The sequence below is a fragment of the Ochotona princeps genome, chromosome 31, assembly GCF_030435755.1.
Source record: "Ochotona princeps isolate mOchPri1 chromosome 31, mOchPri1.hap1, whole genome shotgun sequence".
Taxonomy (NCBI): domain Eukaryota; kingdom Metazoa; phylum Chordata; class Mammalia; order Lagomorpha; family Ochotonidae; genus Ochotona; species Ochotona princeps.
In genome coordinates, this window is record NC_080862.1 from 9,099,901 (window position 1) to 9,116,879 (window position 16,979).

General features: G+C 36.2%; 1 protein-coding gene across 2 annotated transcripts in view; it reads left to right on the forward strand.

Moving 5' to 3' along the window:
- KIAA2026 (KIAA2026 ortholog) overlaps window positions 1-16,979 on the forward strand; it is a 78,196-nt gene that overhangs the window by 53,964 nt on the left and 7,253 nt on the right. For both annotated transcript variants that reach the window (XM_004591869.3, XM_058657416.1), the window contains exons 5-6: window positions 1,279-1,368; window positions 14,619-14,734. In XM_004591869.3, the coding sequence (XP_004591926.2) occupies window positions 1,279-1,368; window positions 14,619-14,734 (206 nt within the window). The remainder of the gene's footprint in view (window positions 1-1,278; window positions 1,369-14,618; window positions 14,735-16,979) is intronic.

Here is a 16,979-nt window from a genome sequence, read left to right on the forward strand (position 1 = left end):
TTTTTAATAGTTTGGATTATTTTTAGGAAAAATGTTAAATAAATGGGTTGAATTAGGAAAACAGTGTAATTTTTTTAAATTCTTTTTTTATTTGAATCATATTACACATAATTTATTTTTTGCTCATGCTTTGTATTATGTGCAATTTTTAAAATTTTTTTTTATTAATTACTTTGCATTATGTGACACAGTTTTATAGGCACCTCTCCTCACACCCTCCCCCCATGGTAGATTCTTCCACCTTGTTGCATTACCACAGTTCAAGTTCAGTTGAGATTCTTTCATTGCAAGCATATACCAAGCATAGAGTCCAGCATCTTACTGTCCAGATAAGTTCAACGGTTTCTTGGGGAGGCTATCTCTGGTCTGAAGGTAGAGCTGGCAGAGTATCATCCTGATCAATTAAAAGCCCCAACATAACATCAGCAACAATTTATAATGTTATGGAATTAATTGACATAGTATTGAGTAACCAATATGTTTAAAAAAATGCAAGTTCTGAACCACATCCTGTGACTTCTTCATTGACATTTCAATTTTTGTAAGAAATGAAATATAGTTAATGACATTTTTGTTGCATTGACATTTAGCTGTTTAAAACTTCCATAAAGTAATCACGCTAGCTTAATTGTTGATAGCTGCCTTTTGCCAAGTGTTACAAAGGGAATAAAATGAGTCACACAGTGATGAAAGGAAATAGACCCTGTCTATTGAGATTGTTTTAACACTAGTAAATGCATATTAAGGATGTGCGCTGAGTTTGATGTATGTCTATCCGTATGACCCATGGTTGCACTTGTTTGTTAGCAAACCTAGTAGCAGTAGTTCAGGTTTATTTAGTTGTGTGATTCAGTGCCAAAGCAAGAGTCTACAGACAGTTTTCCAGAGGTATATTTGTTCACCTACTAGGAGACGGACTATGGAATATTTCTTCAATGTGATTCGTAGCCTATGAAATTAAGAGTAAGTTTCCAGATCTTTGTCATTCTGGGCTGAAAGTTAATCGTGTCAAGGATGTACGTGAATTAAGCCAACTGTGAACTGGGGCTGTAATATGAAATCAGCATTGTTCAAATTTCAACATCTTTTATGACAAGCCTGAAGCTCATACATCCTACCAAGTACATATCTCTGTAAATAGAAATTGCAGAGCTCTCCTTTTTATTATTGCAGAGAGAAATGATTGTGAATTCAGTGTGTTTAAAACAACTTCTGTTACCACGTTTTGGGTGTTTTATATTATGTGTTATCAAGCTGTGTTTTTGTGTTTTATTTTAGCTTATTTGCACTAATCTTGATGAACTCAGGGAATTAATCACAAAAATCGAGAATGAACTCAAAGATCTGGAAAACAGTAGAAAAAAATCGGTAGGTGTTGATACAAAAGTTTTATCTATTATTGTCAGCATTAAAACTGATTCCTGCTTTTTTCTAAAGTCTTCTAAAAATCTTGTTCTCCTGAATTACATGAAAATTTGCAGTGAAACATAGAAAACATTGTTTCCTTTATTCCCCTTCTGTGATTCTAGTTTTCATTTTTAGTAGGGACAAGTAAATTAATTTTGTTTTCCTGGTTTATATCAGGTACAGTTTTATATATTTCCCAGTATACTGGTTGGTTGCTTTCTGACTGTTAGTTTTTGTGAGTAATGTTTACTTGGAAAATAGTCTTAATAATGATATGCTTCTAATGAAAAGTTCTTGCTTATTAACATAAAATTTTAGTTAAGCACAAAAACAGATATAAATTGTTTAATCTAGCCCTAGATATTTTTTGTAAAAGCCTCCACGTTGTTACTTTTCTAAGAAACATTATGAGCTGACATTTTTAATACTTAGTGTATAGTCTAAATTAATAATAATTGTCATGCATAGACTGGAATCTAGATGCATTACATTTATTTGCCCAAAAACTTGGAAAAACATGCAGTTTTGTTACTTATAGAAATGAGTGACACCTATGTAACTGCACTTGTGGTGGGGCCATATCACAGATTTGAAATAGAATTTCACACCAGTAATAAACAGGGAAGGCTTTAAACGTTTAAGAAAGTCATCATTTAAACAACCCTTTTGTTGTTGATGCTGCTGCCTTGGAAACGTGATAAAGCCACTGTTAGGTCTGGTTAAAACCTGTAATATGATTGTGCATCAAATGCAATTAGTGCTACAACAGGTTTGACCAGTAGGTTTGAGGCAGTCATTTTATAATGCTATTAAGAAAGACAGATTGGGAACACTCCAGAGGTAAAGTAAAAATCCAGTCTCTTGAGATTATCTAACATGAGGTTTAAGCAGCCTTAAGCATTTCCTAAGTTTTTGTATGAATACTCTTAAGAATATCACCGACAATATCATCAGTTAACATTTTATCAAGTGTGCAGCCTGAGAATATGGAAAACTGTATGGTGTATTTTAAAAATACTTCTATTAAAATGGCTTAGATGCTTACATTTATATATATATGTCAGGTATAAACCTAAATTTTACCACTGTGATATACATTCCTCAAGTAGATATTTCTGCCACAATATTTTCTCTGCAGCAAAAGTTTTTCTCCAATTTATTTGCGGTTTTATCCCCATAAAAGACTTCCTGTTTTCTTTCAAAACAAAGAATCTTTAAATATGTAAGATGCTGCAGGGTTTTTTCCTTTGTTTTGTACTTGTTTTCTCTTAGGTGTCCTTATTTCATGACTCTGAATAGGATTTTGTTAAAATTAATAGCATTTTTATGCTACAGTTAAAGTTATTTGTTTGCATATTTTTTGTTTTAATGCGTTGTCTTAAGCATAGCTGATCTATCTGTGTGCTTACGTGTGGCATGTACTGTGGGAGAAGTCTGCTCTAGTTTTACCTCAGTTGTACCAGTGAAGTGGAAGTGAGGTATAAATACTGTTTCCTTCACAGGAACAAGTAAAGGCATAAAGAAAATATAAACTTATAATGCTTTAGAGCAGGTAAAGAGAAAGCTTAGATTGTGTAGAGGATTTAATTGATGAGATTTTTGTGTCTTCAAACCCTTGTCCATGGCCCCTAGTATTTGCATGTTAGTTTTAAAATACGTTTTCTTCTTTTCAAGAAGTGGAAATTCTTGAAGTCATACTTAGCAAGGGTAATCCTTGTTAAGATTTCTCCTTAAAGTGCCTAAAATATTATTTTTATAAACATTATCTCAGCCACTGAAATGACAACACAGCATAAATCAAACAAAGCGTATATTTCATATCACTTTTTGCAAATGCTAATGTTTGAGGGTGATAAATGTTAGTTACGGGAATTAGCTATTGAATGTTTGTGTTGATATAAAATTTCAATTTGGCATCATTTGAGAATAAGATTACCCACTTCCTTACTGATACCTTCATTCTTAATCATTTAGTGGAGAACTTTACTTCCTGCTTCTAAACTAAATGTGGGTTGATCTTAATAATGAAAAGGAGGAAGGATGGATCATCGGTATAAAAATTAATAATGCGTTCTTACCCTAAAAATGATTCAAATCAGTGGCTCTAAGTTAACATCACCAAAAGGCTTTGATATATATTTTGAAGGATTCTGTTTGTATTTTTGCTTTTGTTTCGTGTCTGTTGCCAGGCAGTTGTTTCTTATGTGTGTTCCTATTCTTGCCCCAGCTTATACACTATGAATTAAGAAAGCAGGTAATCATACTCACTGGAATTAGGTTCACGTTTAGGAACATGAGGGCCTTTCTTAATAATGAAATTACTGACCTTGATGACAGTAATAACTATGTTGACTCATGAGGTTTCTTCACTGTTAGGAAAGTTCAGTGTTGCTCTTCATAAGAGGACATCACTGTCAGAACCAAAATAGTATTTAGAATTAAGACAAGTTTGTTAGTCATTGTTAACTTTCCTGTCTATAATAATGGCTTCAATAACAAGGCAAATACATTCAATATAAATATTTTGTGTGTCATTATGAATACAAATAGCATATAATACAAGGTTTTAGATGGATTCATGGATTCTTCAGGGGTGTTTCTCTCTCAGGTGTTTTCAAATAGATTTTCCTACCAAAGCAGCAAAAAAGATAGATCCTATTTCTTCACATGTGTCTACATTACTTTTTTGTCTTTAACTGAAAGACTATCTTTTTTACCAGCAGTTTTATGTTTACATAAAAATGATGTTTTTTACTTAGAATTTTAAACTACTTGTGCTGTAAGATTTACAGTTAAAACCTAAACAACTGATTGCATTTTTATTCATTTGAAGGGAAAAATTGCTTTAATTTGCTTGCATGTGCTCAGGCCAGTTGGTCTGCTGCTTCATTTAGGCACTTGGTTGGTAAAAACTCAGCAGCCGTTAGATCTGCAGATCATTCGTAATCGACCTGAGATTTGCAGAAGGCCTCTGGTTGAGATCAGTACAGGTACATATTGTTAACGAAGTCCTCTACTTTTGTCTTTGCCTTCATTATTTAGTTTATAGGATTCTTTGGTGTGATCTAAAGGAGAAATCAAATTTTTTTGTGGTTTTAGTTAAGAGATATAATTTTTATTTGCTTAATTATTTGGGAAATACCATTTTTTTTTTAGCCTAGGAAATTTATTTTCCAGAAACAAAGAACTAAGGTACCAGTAAATTTACTTGGTTCTGTAGCATTTGAAATTTGCTGAACATTATGCTTTTGTGGTAATAAAAATTAGAAGATGTTGCCATAATCCTGTAACAATTGTTTATATGAGCCCATTTCCTTAATTTCCCTGTGCTTTATACTATTGTTTAGATTTCCAAGAAGATTCTAATTTCTCAAGGAAAAAAAATCAGTGTAGAAATTAGATGTAAGGAAAAATGAGAATTTATTAAGAAAAATGTTGCTTACAAGAAAGAAACCAGAAAATGTGTAGAAGTTAGAAAACTGCTTCTGGTCTTTGATCTTGCGATGCAACTTGGAATTTAACTTTTCATTGTCTACCTCTAAAAGTAATTTGTGTAATAATATGTTTAGCAGACTACTCTAATAATGGAAATTTGGAAACCACCCATAATCCTAGCAGTAGGGAGACTAACCAAATAATATTAATGCAGTCCTTATATAAGTAATAAAATGAAATGTTGGTGAGCCATTGTTACTGTCAGAATATTTGTGAAATGTTGTTTTAAGTACATATAAAATATTGTATGGATAATGATTACAGCATGTAAAAAATAAAAAAACAGAATTATAGGGTTCATCATTTGATGCAATGGTTAAGACCTACCTGGAATTCCCACATCTCCTGTCAGAGTTCCAGGGTTTGAATTCCAGTTCCTTCCTGATCCTGGCTTCTTGCTAATGCATATTCTGGGAGTCAGCCCGGTGATGGCTCAAACGTATGAGACAGGGACTAAATTCCTGGCTCCTGGCTTCTGCCCGGTGCAGCCCCAGCTACTGCGGGCATTTAAGGGAGTCCATTGCAGCAGATGAAGGTACACCTCTCTCTGTTTCTCTCTTTCTTGGTCTCCGTCTCTCTCTTCCTCATTCGCTGCATTTCAGAATTTTTCAGAAGAGATTGAAAAAATAATTTGAGCTAATGAGTGAAATTAATCTTTATTATGTTCTTAAAAATCATTAAATTCATAATCTATAATCCTCTTTCTCTTAGCTAACCAAAGTTACTGTTAGAAGCTTAGTTCGGAGATGATGACGGCCCAGTTATTGGACAGCAAGTTCTGTGTAGGCCAGGATTATCAGTCAGGGATACTTTTTCCTTTCAAGGAGTGCTTGGCAGTGTTTGAAGACATTTGATTGTCAGCTGAATAAATGGTACTGGCATTTAATGGATAGAGGCTAAATATGCCACTGGTCATCTTACCTTGCACTAAGACTGCAGTCACGTGACAGGTGACATTCTCCCCTTAAAGGTCATTTTTGCTGAAAGCCCTGTCATTTCATTCTGTCTGCTACTGCAAACTCATGGGAAGAATCATTGAAGTAGAAATCCATGAAATAGTAATATCAGGTCTTGCAATTCAAAATATTACATGCACCAGTTCGACCTTGTGTGTACTAGAATTTGAGAATTCACTGTTGACTTTTGCCCTTCATGAGTCCATCATACAATTTAGAGTGTTAACTTTTGTTTCAGATTTATTTGTTGTCTTCATTATGATCTGTGGTCCTCAGATATGTTCACCACTTGCTTCTTACCTTCTTTAACATAAGAAATGAAGAAGTTAACAAATAACTTGGCTATATATATGTATATTTTTATTCTTAATGTTTATACATATGAGATATGTTATTTAAGAAGTAAACTATGATAAGGAATGCCACACAAATGAAAACAGTTGTCAAATAAGTAACGGTATAAAACTTATATGAATTTATATGGGCCCAAAATAGAGTTTCATATAGTAAAAGCCTGACCAAAGGTGAAGAAGTTATTGTACATTAATACCAGAAAAAAAGAAATTTTACTCTAATATTTAATGAAGAATAGTGGATTTTTCCTTTCTCTGCATTTTATATACCATTTCCTCATAGTGAGGCATCAAATAAGTATTATTCTATAGTCACATAATACAGTATAGTCTGTTGTAACTACTGTGTAATGAGCTTCAAGTACATTCAGAGTCCTAAGTAGGGCCTCACTTTGACTGTGGCTGTAAATATTATTGCAGTGACTTCTCAGATCTTGAAATTAATTTTATTTTATATTATGAAATTATTTATATAGGATATTATTCTAGATTTCTGGTAAACTAGTATTTAACAAAACTGAAAACATATACTTAAAGCTTTTAAAAAGTAGACTTTTGAGAAACACTGCAAAACAGTTAAAATAAGTTCATTACCTTTCTTTCTCACAGAAAATAAGTAAGTTATTCATTAGGCAGATATTTCCTGAAGGCCTTTTATTTGTTATGTGCAGTTTTGGGAACTTGGAAAGGGATTCAGAGACTGAATATTGAAGTACTTATTTTGGAGAAGTACATTCATAGCGTTGGGGATTTTATTCTCAACCCTAGGAATAAGTTTTTTTATATATTTTAATCAAATTAGTTAGACTAGACTGTCATTTTATAAAATACTTAATCTTTGGTTTTCATGCCGCAGTTATCCAGAAGTTACCAAATACCCTAAATACTTGCTCACATTTGTTAATTACATTTTATAAGTTGTTTGAGAGCACAGTGGAAGGGCAAGTAAGATAAATTTTTATGAACAATCAGGTGTTAACTGACATGTTCAAAATAATAGAACAATAAATCGGCACTAGGTGACAGTAAAGCAAGTCAGGCCTGAGTTGAGCATGATCAGTGGACTTCTTGGGTATGTGTTATCCTCACGTAACTATACAAAGGCTTACTTTTGGAGATTTTGGGGGGAGATTTAATAACTATTGTGCTTCACCTAAGAGCTGAAGATTTTTTTAGAAATGTGTCTTTTTAATTGTTTCTTGCAGCTTGATACAGAAGATGGCTTTCAGTTCTGGAAATGTTATGTGGGCCTTCTTGAAGCGTAAACTCACTGGTCTAATAATCTTTCATATTTAGGTGGTTCTCTTGTAAAGCCGTCTCCGACAGAGCAGACTGGTGACCTTCCTCTTCCATGCCTTCCTTTTCTTTCTCCTGTTCTCCCTGGGCATGAGCTCTCGATAGAGGAACTTCTGGTTTCCCTGCTTTCTCCTTGCATTTTGTTTAATTACATTGGAAAATGATTCAGCTCGGATTGCCCTTTCCTGTCCAGCAGGCAGGCAGGTCCTTCCCTGGGGAAGCTTTTGTGTGATGTTTCTTTTCATGCATCTTGATAGTGTGTGTGGTGTTGCTTATGGGAAAGGTTGCATTTCAGACCAGTCTCCTTTTTTGCCTTTGAATGTTCATGAGCCTCCGACTTTACTTTTCTCTCTTTTTCTCATGGTGATGCAAACAATACCCACAGCATTTATAGTAATTCAATACATTAATTTTGTGGCATGGTGATCACCTTAGAACCATTGGATACACTTTCCCAGGCACAAAACCTTCCTAATTTTGTCAAGGACTGGATTTTAATGCTTAACATAGTTCAAAACTCATCAGGGAAACTTTTATGAAAAAATATTTGAAAGCTTCTTCTCAAAGAAATTCCAGTTAAAAAGGAAAAAGATTGTATGGTACTATCATACTGAGCTGTTTGTATTCCCAACATGAAATAAGCTTCAAAGAAGTGACCCAGGCAACAGGTCCTTCCTAGTATGAATTTTAAAAATTGCCTTAACTTTATACGAATAAGCGCACATACTTACTCAAATAAAAATATTTAAAATGTCAAATATTTTTTCAAAGTCCTAATAAATGTGTGTTATCACTAATAGTTAACTACTTCCCACTATTCTGAAAAATTGAACCTAAACTTATTATGTATTAAGGCCAAAAATGAGCCTCACAGAATTCCAGGGTTTTTGTTTTTTTGTTTTTTTTAAGAAGATATCAAAATCTTGGGAAAGTCCTTCACAAACAAAAAAGGGCCTTTTGTGAATTGGGAAGAATTTTCCTCAAAAAAAAAAAAAAACTTGGGGTACTGAATACTAACAAACCTTTCCTACCGTTTTATCAGAGACGTAAAAAAGCAACCTAGATTCCAACACTTAAATTTAAGGCAATAAATAACTTGTTCAGTGATGTCTGTTTACACAGAGTTAAGTTATATTCACTGTGTTGTCAGAAAATCTGGAAGACTAATACATTTTATGATCACTCTGTTAATTTTTAAAAGAAGGAATATAAGAAGGAAACCGGGCCCAGCGGAGTGGCCTAGCGGCTAAAGTCCTCGCCTTGAAAGCCCCGGGATCCCATATGGGCGCCGGTTCTAATCCCGGCAGCTCCACTTCCCATCCAGCTCCCTGCTTGTGGCCTGGGAAAGCAGGAGAGGACGGCCCAAAGCTTTGGGACCCTGCACCGGCGTGGGAGACCTGGAAGAGGTTCCTGGTCCCGGCATCGGATTGGCGCGTACTGGCCCATTGCGGCTCACTTGGGGAGTGAAACATCGGATGGAAGATCTTCCTCTCTGTCTCTCCTTCTCTCTGTATATCCGGCTTTTCAGTAATAATAAAATCTTTAAAAAAAAAAAAAAAAAGAAGGAAACCTCAGTAACCTGAGAATTTTACTAATAGAGTTGAATATTGTGAGCTTCTCCTGTGCTAAGTGTTGGACAGACAATTAGAAAGTAAAATCAGTTGCACACTTTCCCTACTCTGCTCTTTTTAGTTGTAAAAGTTTTTTTTTTTTTAATTTTGTTTTTGGGGTTTTTTTTTGTTATTGTTAGCTAATTTAACAGATTGAATATAGTCAATAGATACAATTCATAACTTGAGTTTTTCTCTTAAGATCTTACTATTGGGCCTGACGTGATGGCTCAGTGGCTAAATCCTTATCTTGCAAGTGCCAGGAAGCACTGGTTCATGTTGCAGCTGCTCCACTTCCCATCCAGCTCCCTGCTTGTGGCCTTGGAAAGCAGTCAAGGTCGGCCCAAAGCCTTGGGACCCTGCTCCCATGTAGGAGACACAGAAGAAGCTCCTGGCTCCAGCCATGGTGACCACTTGGGAGGTGAACCAATGGATGGAGGATCTTTCTGTGTCTCCTTCTCTCCATAATTCTGATCTGCCTTTCCAATAAAAATAGGTAAATCTTTAAAAAAAAGTTCTCATTATTTATTTGCAAGGCAAATTTCCAGAGAGAGGGAGAGAGAGAAATGTTCCATCTGCTGAGTCTCTCCAAAGGCCTGTCGCAGCCAGGACTAGATCAGAGGCAGAAGCTTCATCTGTCTCCTGTGTGGGTGCATGTTTGGACCATCTTCCACTGCTTTCCTGAGCACGTTAGCAGGGAGCTGGATCAGCAATGAAACAGTCAGGACTAGAACTGATGCCCGTATGGGATTCAGGTATCATGGGGGGCTATGGCACAAAGCTTGTCCCCTTGATGCAGTTCTACTAAAATGATATTCCCATCCTCCCTCCGTGCACTGCACACACTACCACTGGCCTCCTGATGTGTCCCAGCTCTTAAAATAGTCCAGTCTTGTTTTTTTTAAGATTTATTAATTTTTATTGCAAAGTCAGATATGCAGAGAGGTGGAGAGACAGAGGGGAAGATCTTCCATCCGATGATTCACTCCCCAAGCTGCCACAACAGCTGGAGCTGAGCTGATCCGAAGTCAGGAGCCCAGGAGCCTCTTCCGGGTCTCCCATGCGAGCGCAGGGTTCCAAGGCTTTGGGCCGTCCTTGGCTGCGTTCCCAGGCCGTGTACCTTCTTGTTTCATTATAGATGTTTTAGGATATCACAGAAGTGTGTGCACTAGTCAGTGTATTCATTTTGGGATGCTTTAAAGTGAAATAAAAATGCTTTCCTGTACTATCAAGCCAGCACTTTTTACCAGATCTTTGCACAAACAGAATGCATGTGATATTTTATCACCAGACTGAATAGGCAGGAATATGTCAATATAATTGATAGTTTCTCTAGGTAAGCAATAATGGGGGAGGGAGTATGAATAGCTAATGTGGAATGATTTTTCCATTTAAAGAAGAATGTTACTTTATTTCAAACAATACCAGTGAATTTTATTTGTGCCATGTTTTTATGCATGGTTAGATTATTTGCACAGTACCTTTGTGTACTGTCGTTGGTCAAGACATCTTTGTGTAGGAATCCACTTGGTTTTTTTAATCCATGTCACAAACAGGAACGTAACTCACTGGGCTGTAATGCCGGCCCAGTTGTTCTTTATGATTAAGTATTTTAATTATGCAGAAGTACAGGAAACTCTGTATAACCTCAGCTTAATATACAGAGCACCTAAATTTATTAAAATATATTCACAGTGATGAGACATTTAATAAATCTAGAATTCATTTGTTTTCCTTTTTATTTTCCTTTTAGGTGTCCAATGTCCCCAGCATCAGTAGATTGCCAACTCCCTCTCCTCGCAACCACCCAGCCAGTGTTATGCTGGTGCTGCCACACCCCTTCCAGATTACTGCAGCAGAATGGAGTTGTTCTTTAGTTAAAGGTAAGTTTCCCTCCCCGCTCATTTCACATACATAGAGGTGCAGCTTTTCATTTTAAAATATTGTGTAGTTTTGTAAGTTTTTTCTTTTCCCTTATGATTCCTTAGGTTATTAATGTATCACACTCACAAAACTTATAAAGCTGCATAATATAATAAAGAGCTTACTTGTGGCTATAGACCAGCTCCTTTTGTAGTAATCCCTCAGCGGTGATAAGCCGTCACTGTTGGTTAGTGGGGACCTCTCGTGGAAAGGGAGCTGGCAATCTGCAAGTGCTGTGGACATTGGATGAGAAAGCAATGAAAGGTAAGCTTCCAGTTTAGATTCCGTGTTTGCCTTTGGTTCCATGATGCATGCTTGAAACTCGTTCTTTGTTTGATGTCCAACTTCATAGTAAATCTACAAAATAATATTACTTTTAACATTTTTTAAAATGACTATCAGTAAATAAATTTTTGATGTAATATGTTCACATGCTACATTGAGATAGTCTTAGAAAATATTTTTATCCCTGTAAATTGTAAACAGAGATAATTCCTGTATTAGAAATGGCTCATTTGTCTTCATATTCACTATAATTGGATATGTATATCTATCTACAGATAGATATATATACACCTCCAGAACTAAAGTTATGTATAAAGCTTGTTAATTAAATTTTAATTGGAAAGTTACAGCACTGCTGCACAGACTACGTTTTCCTAATGATATGAGATCTTCAGTTCTTCTTAATCTATGCCCCTTTGATCAACATTAAAAACTATGGACTCTAATACTAGAAAGGAAATTATTAATACTAGAAGGGGTGGGGGGAGACTTGGGGATGAGGTCAGGAAATCCCATAACCTATGGAACTGTATCATAAAAAATAATTTAAAACAAAAGTATGGACTTAGGCCCCATGGTAGGGTATAGGATATCCTTTGTTCATATTGTTGTATTGTTTTTATAAATCTTGTAAGCAAAACATTTGTCTGTGATTTGTGTTATAAACAGAATTAGCCATTTGGTTATTTTCTAAATACTGAATGTCTGAATACACATTCCTACATTATGAATGAAATACCATGCCAGTATTACTTGAGACTGAGGATACATAATATAAAGAAAAGAAACCCACAGAACTATACAAAATTAGAAGATCATAGATGTTTGAAAAAAGATCAGTAGTTTACACAGAGTTCCATGAAAGCTAGATTTCTGTGCTCTGGTTAATACTAAATTCCCTTCTTTGTATAAGTTTATAGGTCAGTATCTATTCTAGAAGTATATTTGAGATGTTAATAAAAAATTCACAGCTAGATAAAATTTTCCTAATACTTTTTCAAAATTTCTGTAAAATTATGCTAAATTTAACACAGACACAAACACAGCTGACAAATGTCCTGACATCCAGCTATACAGTTTCCACATTCTGAGCCTCATCTGCCTAGACCACAGGTCTTTGGTCCCATAATGCTGCTGTGTCTTCTGGGCACCTCCTCTCCTCTCAGTACCGCCACCCCACCCAAAGAGCTGCATTTCTAGCCCAGGCTAACTGTGCAGCTGCTAACCCCCGAGGAGGATCCAGATTGCTTAGGGCTTCCTACTCTTTGAACAGTTTCCCAGTTAATATTCTGATACCTTCATTCCTTGCTACCTTTTCTTCTTCCTTCCCCCTTTAGGAAGAGATCACGTTAAGTTTTACCATTTCATTTATGAGCCAAATGGTAGTTGAAATAGAGGAAAACAATGTTACATGCCGTATTAAAGATCCACCTGTTTTCTTTTTTACTTGAAACCAAACCCTGCTTCATTCACCAGACTGAGGGCAGTTGTCATCTATCTGCCTTTTCATTTTAAGCTTACTTTCCCTAGATAACAAGTAATTCCCCTTTTAGATATAAAAAAATAAATCCTCAGAGGTGGATATGTAGCTATTTTTCTATGCATAAACCTTTTTTGGTATGAAGCATAAAATTGGAGCATTTGGTGTAGCAGTTAGGGCCCCGCATGGGATGCTTGCATCTTGTAGCGGAGTGGCTGGGTTGAGGTTCTGACTCTGCTCCTGGTTCCAGCATCCTGCTGAAGTGCATCCTGACAAACAGCAGGTGATGGCTCAGGTCGTTTCTTCCTTGTCAGCAAGAATTTGAAGAAGGAACCTGCAGGTGGGAGCCGTCTCTCTGTCTCAACTGAAATAAACATTTTTAAAGGAAGAGGAGGGATCAGCGTTGGCGCAGCAGCTTCAGTCGTTGCTAGCAACACCAGCAGCCTATTTGAGCACCAGGTCAAGACCCTATGCTCCACTTCTCCAGCTCCCTACTGTTGTGTTTGGGAAAACAGCAGAAAATGACCCATGAACTTGGGCCTCTGCCACCCTCAGTGGAGGTGTGGATGGAGTTCAAGGCTCCTGGCTTTGCCATGGCAGCCATTTGGGAGTGAATCAGTAGATAGAATGTATCTCCATTGCTTTGTATCTTTGCCTTTCAAATAAATAAATAAGTCTTAGGAAAGAAAAGATAATTCAATGTAAAAGGCATACTAATTTATAAATCAGGTTCATATGTGTGTAAAATTTCTATGAAATGTTAAAGTTTTTTGTATGTAAAAATCTGAAGTTTGTGTACCTACTTAGAATATACTTTCTGCTCTAGACAGTGGTACATTTTCTGCCTTCATATTGTGTAGTATGCAAGTTGATTTACTGAACAAACTGTTATTAAAGGATTAAGTCTAGTTTTGTGCATGTTTAATGTCATCTGTAACATCTTCATTTTAGTTAGAATTAAAACATGGGTTGTGTGATATGTGAATTACATTTTTAAAAACTTTCCTATCAAATTATTACATAACAGTAAAATGTAATAGATGATAGGTATGCACTAACATGGCAGAGAAACAGCAGTTACCTCAGCTTCTGTAAATTGTTCTTGTGATGTTTAAATAATTCTATGTATGTTGGTGACATACATTTTTACTATAGATTTTAATAACTTAGGTTGAGTTTATGTGGTGCAACTTTTAAGAAGTGGCAGTACAGTTTTAGTAGTTTGGATTTTGAATCAGGCAGATGAAACCTTAGTTTCATCATTAATAAGGTGACAGGGTCAATGCATATATATGTGTGTGTGTGTATATATATACATATATATACTGAGGTAGGTTTTCATGAATATTAAAGCCTAACATTTGGGTAAAATGCCCTGGATAATATTGAGTGGGATCAGTAATCATCAAGTGCTTTGGTTGCTTTTCTACCCTGGAAACATTGACTGTAACTGTTTATTTTCCTAAGGAGTTTTGTAAAGGACACTATTTTTTAATGTGACAAAAGACCTAAATTATCTCATTTTTCCCCACTCCTTGTGAAAAAATTACAAAATTTCACCAGATTGAGCCTCATGATTTACTATTTTGAAATTATGTTATCTTTCTGAGTATTATTTGTTGAAACATACACAATTGATGATTGATATGGCTATTTATTAAGATTATTTACAGAACATTTTCTCCCTTTTTACAAACTTCTAGAGACGAAGTACTTTTTTATGGTTACTGACTTTTTTTACTCAGAAAAAAAACTTTTGACATAGACTTTCAGATTAAATCTAAAGAATTTACTTTAAAAATTGTGTTTTTAGGGCAAATGGTATCATCGAAGGCAAGCAGTAAAAGAACTGCATAGTACGTTGATACGTCTTTTAAATGAATTGCTGCCATGGGAACCAAAGTTAATGAAGGCTTTTCAAAGAAACAGGTAATTCAAGCTTCAAAATCTGTTTCATTTATTTTAGGGTTCCTAATTTCTGAAATTGGAAATATGTCTTGGAATCCTTTGATAATTTTTGATTCATTCAACAGACATTTGCCCACTTTGTACAGGTGTTTTCTAAGTTTTGACAAAGTAGTGTTGATTTTAAGCCAAATTCTTACTCTGTAGCTTATATTCTAATGGAAGAAACAGACAAATCTGTTATTAGACTGGAATAAATGCTGTGAAGAAAAATAAATCCAGAAGAAGGAGACAGAAATTGCCTGACTTCAGCAGGGTGAAGTTTACCAGAGCTTATGTGACAAGTTGATGTTTCACAGAGACCTAAGGGAAATGAGAGAGAAAACCGTGTGTGTATCTAAGAAGAAGCAGAGGTAATAGAGGCTACAGAGGCTGGGAAGTGTAGTTAGTTGAGTGATAACCAGAGCAAATTGAGTGAAGCTTTATAGTAAGAGACAGGAGTCATGCAAAGAGGGAAGCCAGATGTCGTGAAAACGGATCTTTCTAAAATCTTTAGTTTTTTGTTTTGTTTTGTTTTTTTACAATAAGTAATGGAGGAATGTGATCTCAAAATTTCAAAATACTCACGTTAGGTGTTGTGTTGAGATCTAGTGTAAAAGGACAAAGGTGAAAGGAAAATCAGTTCTACTAAAGCACTGATCTGGGAAAAAGAAGTGATGGTGCCTTGGAACAGGGCAGTACTACTGCAGGTTTCAAGAAGTGGTTGGACTCCCAGTCTTTGTTGGAAGTAGGATCGGTAGAATTCAGCTAATTGGGTATGGGGTATGAAGAAAACAGAAGTCAGAGGATGTGTACCTTGCTGCAGAGAACTAGAATAGTGTGATTACTGTTAGTTGAGGTAGAGGAGGTGGCAGGTAGGAAGAAATGAAATTGAATTTCAGCATGTTCACTTTGGTAGATATCTGGGTGATGTTGAAAAGGCTGGTTAATATATGTGTCTGAGTTCAAAGGTATCCACAGGATTAGAAGCACAAATTTGGGAATTGTCAGTACACTGATTATATTTAAAGCCATGAGACTGGTTCACCTACCATGTAAACATAGAGATAAAGAACTCTTGAGTGTCCAACATTGAGAGGTAAGGGAATGTGAGTGGTTCTCAGAAGAGACTTTGGAAGAATAGTAAGATAGGTAGTTGGCTACCAAACTGGGGAGTGGAATTGGTGTCTAGGAAGCCAGGAGAGAAACATAGGTCAGGAGGAGAACTGCTCATCGTGGGCGACGGGTCAGAAGGAGTAAGAATTCATTCATGGGGCCAGTGTTGTGCAGCACGTTAAGCCACTCCTTCAACACCGATGTTACATGTCAACCATTTCATGTCCTAGCTGCTCCTCCTGCTACAGCTCCCTGAGAAGGCTGCGGAAGATGGTGCAAGCGCTAACATGTCTGCCCTCACCCAAACCCTAACTTCCACTCTCCCCCGCCCCCGTGCACGCGCATGCACACACACACAGGGAGGACTTGAATGGAATTCCAGGCTTCCAGCGTCGTCTGACCCAGTCAGGCTATTGTGGCCATTTGAGGAGTGAACCAGTGGATGAAAGATATCTGTTTCTCCCCCTCTCTGTCTGTATTTCTGCTTCTCGAGTAAATTTTTGAAAAGGAAGAATTCATTAGTGAGAAATGGGTCTTAGGTGTCTGTTCAAAACAAAGATGAAAGAGTCATCTTTCATGAGGTTTGTTATAAAGTGAAAAAGAACCGGAGGCAGTATTTGGAAGAACAAGTTGGAGTTGAGAGGGTATTTCTTGGTGGTGTTTGTTTTTATTAATAGGAAAAAGTACATGTTTGCATACTGATGGAGATAGTCTAATAAACAAAAAATGAACTTGGTTGGAAGGAGGGAATATTTAGTAGAGTAGTATTCTACTAGACCAGACATTATCCATGTAAGTGGAAGAATTGGCTTAGGGAAATGAAGAATATTAGTACAAAGTCAGGTAAATTGCAGATAATTTGTGAACATATGAAAGTGCTCAGTGAGTGCCTCCATTTTCCATGAAATAAAAAGCAGTCATTAGGGGTTGGGAGTTAAGTCTAGCAGTTAAAATGCTGCATAAGACACCTGTATCACCAATTGTGCTGTCTGGATTCAACTCTGTTACTGCTTCTGATTCCAGCCTCTATGTAATGCTCACCCTGGGAGACAGTGAGTCATGGCTCAAGTAGATGGGTCTCTGGCTTCAGCCTGGCCCAGTCCCAGCTGCTGTG